Source organism: Mercenaria mercenaria, chromosome 6 (assembly GCF_021730395.1).
Source record: "Mercenaria mercenaria strain notata chromosome 6, MADL_Memer_1, whole genome shotgun sequence".
NCBI lineage: Eukaryota > Metazoa > Mollusca > Bivalvia > Venerida > Veneridae > Mercenaria > Mercenaria mercenaria.
Genome location: NC_069366.1, coordinates 19,765,349 through 19,770,956, shown reverse-complemented (window position 1 = coordinate 19,770,956; position 5,608 = coordinate 19,765,349). Strand labels below are relative to the sequence as shown.

Sequence of the window (5,608 nt, the reverse complement as noted above, 5' to 3'; positions counted from 1 at the left end):
TGATTATCCTCTATATGGTCGTATTTTCCCAAAAATGAACGGCTGCCATGAAAACAGTGAAATCTTATATAGTTGAAAAGAGTTTTTTTCATGGGAACATTTTTTATTTCGAAAGGGTTGGTCCTGCCGAACAATTTGGTACCTATGAAAAGTCTAGGGAGTGTGGAGAGGGGGTGGGGGGGGGGGGTGCATGGTAGACCCTCTTGGCCCCCTACCTAAAACATGTAACAAAAGAAGAAAGGGGATTCCTATTTTAGATTTGTATTTTCCCAATAGATATTGAAACATCAATGACAAGTTCTTGGCGAATCAGCCAACAGCGTGACTTCCTTCTCTGAAAATATATTCGTTATAGTATCAATTTCTCTTATATAACGCAAAGCAAATTACATTCGAATATCTGCTGAATGACGCTTTCATACGTGGAGTTATCCAGAATTGCGCGAAATACGTCTGTGAATCAAAAACGGTTCAAGGTATGCATATGAAATGCTATTCGCATAATTGATACAATAACGAAATATTCATTACCAGTTTTAACAAGAGTGCCAAAATGTCATAATATACGCCCGTCACAGCAAATTTCTTTACTCTTGCACCTGTATTTCCAATGGAATTTTTATTTTGTGGTTGTTTAGTAATCATTGTAAGTCTTTTGTTTTTCTAAGTCCACAAAAAACTCCTTACCAGGTAGAGATACCTTAAAATACACCTAAAATTGAAAAGTAACATCTATGTTGTACCACAGAAAAATGGTCTTGTTTTTTCCCTAGGGTCAGTTATAAAAAAAGTTACAATATAAGTTATTTATAGTAACAACTAAGGGAAGTTAATCTTAAAAAAAAAAAAAAAAAAAAAATATCAAATATCAAAAAAAAAAAATGTAAGTCCACACAAAAATCATGCATGCATGTTGTACTACAGAAAAGTGGTCTCGAATTTTTCCTACGACTAGTAATGAAAAAGTTACAATATAAGCTACTTATAGTAACAACAAAGGGAAGTAATTCTAAAGAAGGGAACCGCGCATGACACTTCGTCTCATGATGGTGTATAATTGTGCCAAGTTACATCAAAATCCCTCCACGCATGAAGAAGAAATGCTTCGGACAAAGTCATTCTTGTATCTGACCTTTGGCCTCCAAGTGTAACCTTGACCTTAGACCTAGGGACCTGGTTCTTGCGCATGACACTCCGCCTCGTGGTGGTGAACATTTGTGCCAAGCTATATCAAAATCCCTCCATGCATGAAGAAGATATGCTCCAGATAAAGTTTTCTTTCTTGTATCCTTTGACCTGTAAGTGTGACCTTGACCATATACCTAGGGACCTGGTTCTTGCGCATGACACTCCGTCTCATAATGATGAACGATTTTGCCAACTTCCATCAAAATCCCTCTTTGCATGAAGAAGATATGCTCCGAACAAAGTCATTCTTGAATTTGACCTTTGACCTCTAAGTGTGACCTTGACCTTAGACCTAGGGACCTGGTTCTTGCGCAAGACACTTCGCCTCATGATGGTGAACATCTGTGCCAAGTTTCATCAAAATCCCTGCATGCATGTAAAAGATATGCTCCGGACAAAGTCTGTGGACGCCGCCCGCCTGCCCATTCGCCAGGGCCGTTCCCATAATACGTCCCGTTTTTCAAACGGGCGTATAAAAACCATACATTAGTTTAAAACATAAAAATATTTCGTAGCACGGAGGCGGGGTAAAGTCAAAGTTCACTGTGACGTCAATGTGTGTTGTGCTACTCTCAACTGTCGTATAACATGGATGAGGGGTAGTTGGTATGTTTTATTTTCTACATAAAGTAACTGTGTTTCGTTTCCGGATCAAATACACTTGTTCGTCTTCAAAAGCTGTCTCTGTACAGCAAGAAACATAACTCCATCCTGCTTTTTGCAAGAATTGTGGGCCCTTTTGGACTTAGAAGATATCAGATTTCTTGGCTAAGTTTTGCGTTAGGTCAACTTTTCTCCTTAACGGCCACAGCTATTGCTTTAAAACTTTGAGCATTTACTCGCCATTAAAAATTTACCCTGCACATAATGTACCATAACTCTTTATGGCATTTTGCAATAATTATGGCCCCTTTTGGACTTGGAAAATCATGGGTAGGACAATATTTCTATTAAATACAGAGACAAAATGCGTCTGCACTCTTGTTTCAATAGACTCGCAAACGTGAGTTAAAACTTTGTAGACTTTGTGTTTAAACTACATAGAAAGAAATGTAACCTAAGAAACCATTCTACAGAAAATGCGAGTTTAATTCATTCTCTCATATAAAATAAAAAAAGAAACTTACGTTATTTCACAGACATAAGAATGTGACTCCGAGCAACGTCTATCCTGCCACTGAAAATGTCTCCTCCCTACCATACTGATACAGTCTTCATCGTGATCGCCTCCACCTGTATCAGGTTCACCTTCAGGGTTAAAAAAATAAACACGGTATCAATCACTTCCATAGTATGTCACTAATAAATGACATGTTCTAAAAAAAATGAGGTCATCATTTTTAGCCTCCCAAATAAAATGTTCACAGTTTTTAATTCATACATATTTTATTTCTAAATATTTCCGGACGAAGCGTCTGGCGAACAGGACAAATCGATTCCCGGAATTGAACTGAATATCGTCCCCGACCCACCCACAGTCTCAGCTAGTCATCTAGTTCGTTTGTCTGGGAGTATAATAAAAATCAACAAAATGTGCCCGATCCTTGAAAGTAATGAATTAATTGAGAAGGCAGAACTGTTAATATTAGTTCAAAGTCTGCATCGTTTATATGTTTCAAATGTCTGTCTGTCTGCCACATCAATTTTCAAAAGGAAACATGTCATTTTACAAATTGTTAGCTGTATACCTGGTGCCCAGTTAGTGTACTCCAAGATGAGTTTGTTGATGTCTGACCATTCCCAGAATCCTTCAGTGTCATCATCTGAGCCTCCAATCCACACAGAAGAGGCGCTGTCATGGTGAATATCTAAAAGTATTCGTTTACGATAAAGAGGTTAAAGAAAATATGCTTTAAATTACATTACATTGTAGTGAAAAAACGTTTTAACATAAGGACATGATGGACCTAATTAGCAATACCAGACTGTTACCGAAAGGCAAGCTACAAATAGATTTGTTATTCCTCATGACATTCCTAGCGTTTCTTCTAATGCGCATAGATTATTCTACATCGGATCTGCGTGTTTTATGGATTCCCACATTACCCAATTTCATCCATTAGAGGTTCATCAGGTTTGAACTGGTTCAACCAGGGCATTACGATCTTTTGTATGGGAGAATGACTCTGGCACGTTAGTATCACACGTGGCAATCATAGAGTATTACTGATTACCATACTTTGCGTACATATTTATTATTTTAAAATGCCGTTTTACTTATATTCTTCTGATAAAGCATGACTTTGGACAAAGTGGCATTGGCCTCTTTGAATTTTTCCCCTTAAATATGAGCTTAAGTATTTTGCCTGGTGTCAAACTGATTTATCACGAGAATGTTTTACCTGTCGAGGAGATCAGTCCATTTAGATGAGCGGCAAGGAAATCGTTCTCTTCTTGTGTTTCTATCACAACTAAATGTGCATTTACTTTGTGGCATTCATTCTGTCATGTAAAATACAAATTAATATGTATGTACGTTGTGGCATTCACTCAGTCATGTAAATCACAACTTAATTTGTGCACGAGCTTAGTTCAATAGGTAGAGCGCAGATCTACGGATCTTAGGGTCATTTTGTCCTTCAGCTCTGATTCATGTGGAGTAGTTGGTAGCTATTTGCGGACAACAGGTTATAACATTCACTATGTTAAGTAGATCATGGGCTTTACAGCATTCATGCCGTCATGTAAATCACACAAAAACATGCATGTACTTTATGGAATCCGTGCTGTCATGTGAATTACAGTTAAAGATGTAGAGTTGGGCTTTGTTTTGTCAAATTACTAGTAACAGTGTAAAAAACACTTCTATAAACTGAAATATATAAAACCAAACATTACTTGAAATAAATTCTAGAATACCTTTGCGTCGCTCCAGCTTTGTTTGTTGACCACATTGAACTGATAGCATGAGTCACGGTATCCATTCCATCCTGACTGACATGCTGAGACAACTTATAGAAAACAATGTTTTTTTGTTTGTTTTTTTTACATGTTTTATATTGCATAGACTATATACATCAGAGTTTGAAGTTTGTTGGACGAATCTCAGACAGTGACATCCTTAGTAGACTGATTAGGGTGGATGAGTTTGAATCACATGTCTATACCGATTTTGGTTCGATGATACGAGAATGGTTCTAGGCGCCCACTTGTGAAAAAACAATGCTCAAATGGCACATGAACTTCCTCCAAAGTCGCCACTTTACATTAAAAGACACATCTGGCAGTTTTCTTTATGATATAGGCAAACATTCTCCTACTGACAGAACTTCTTTAAATTTTGTGTATTGACTGCTGAGAATCAAGTTTAAAACGGAAATAGGTATTAAAAATCATAGGTAAAGGAAAACGGGTGTATGATAGATGTAAATACTGAATGCATTAACGAAGCTCCTACTTACATTTTTCAATATGTTAGAAAGGAGTAACATCGACAGTAGTTAAATGTAAGCTATATTTTTTCACAGTTGAGCAATAAGTAATTTGGTATAGTGGACGCAACTTGACCCCGATGGTTGACCTTTGTATTATAATACATAATAATGCACAACCTATTATTGAAAAGGATTGCATTGTATACAAACTTACTGCATATAAATATACATGGATACCCTAAGCACCCCTTATTCATACTAATGAAATAATCGATATGAATAATCAGCCTAAGGTGAACCATCGCGGTCAAGTTGCGACTACTAATTAAATGCATTATTAGTTACCTGTTGACAACAAAGTTACACCTAACAGCTGACACACCGACCACTTCATGTCTGTTGACACAAATGAAGACTGGAATGTACATTTATCTGGCAAAGTTCATATTTCAGATTGTGTACACAATCTACTGTTATCTTTGAAGACTTAATGGAATTAGGTACAGTAAGTATGTCATATTTATATGATGACATTTGATATATGTTCAGTGTAGGGCACTATTCGAGTCTGATAGTTTAAAAAGAGGTGGATTTCAATAATTATTATTTTTCAGAGTAAAAACATAAAACATAATGATACTGAAGTTTACTAAACCGGACGGAGTATTTGTATGTTGCCAATTTATCAAGAGCAACATGTTGGAGAGCGTTGGAAAACATCTAGTTGTTGGATAGCATCATGTTTGTCAGACAGCAACATGTCGACCGAGGGCGTTGACAAGCATCTACTTATTGGAGAGCATCACTTTAAGAAAGGAAAACAACGTTGGAGAACTTCATGTTGTTAGAGAGCAACATGTTTTTGTAGAGCATCATGATGTTGGAGAGCACAATGTTGTTGGACAGCATCACGTTGTTTAGTGGAGAGCATAATTTTGTTGGAGAGTATCTTGTTCTAGTCGAGCATCATTTTGTTGGAGAGCATCAAGTGACCTATCATCTCTTGTAATGGCTTGAAAAGAAGATATGCTTGTCAGTTATTATAA

General features: G+C 36.9%; 1 protein-coding gene across 1 annotated transcript; it reads right to left on the bottom strand.

Annotated features, from left to right (window-relative positions):
* Positions 1-245: 245 nt before the first annotated feature.
* LOC123550273 (perlucin-like) lies at positions 246-4,987 on the bottom strand. The gene is made up of 6 exons (XM_045338697.2): positions 4,908-4,987; positions 4,048-4,139; positions 3,531-3,630; positions 2,877-2,996; positions 2,316-2,436; positions 246-334 (listed from the first exon to the last, which is right to left on the bottom strand). Exons 1-6 carry the CDS (start codon positions 4,954-4,956, stop codon positions 310-312), a joined length of 507 nt encoding a protein of 168 aa, XP_045194632.2. The 5' UTR covers positions 4,957-4,987; the 3' UTR covers positions 246-309.
* Between the last annotated feature and the right edge of the window lie 621 nt (positions 4,988-5,608).

Excerpts from the sequence above, each read along its gene's own strand:
- LOC123550273 (XM_045338697.2), bottom strand. The coding sequence starts at position 4,956 with ATGAAGTGGTCGGTGTGTCAGCTGTTAGGTGTAACTTTGTTGTCAACA. Across the intron at positions 2,437-2,876 it reads GTACACTAACTGGGCACCAG|GTGAACCTGATACAGGTGGA; the intron begins GTATACAGCTAA and ends TTAACCCTGAAG. Across the intron at positions 335-2,315 it reads TCTTATGTCTGTGAAATAAC|AGAAGGAAGTCACGCTGTTG; the intron begins GTAAGTTTCTTT and ends ATATATTTTCAG.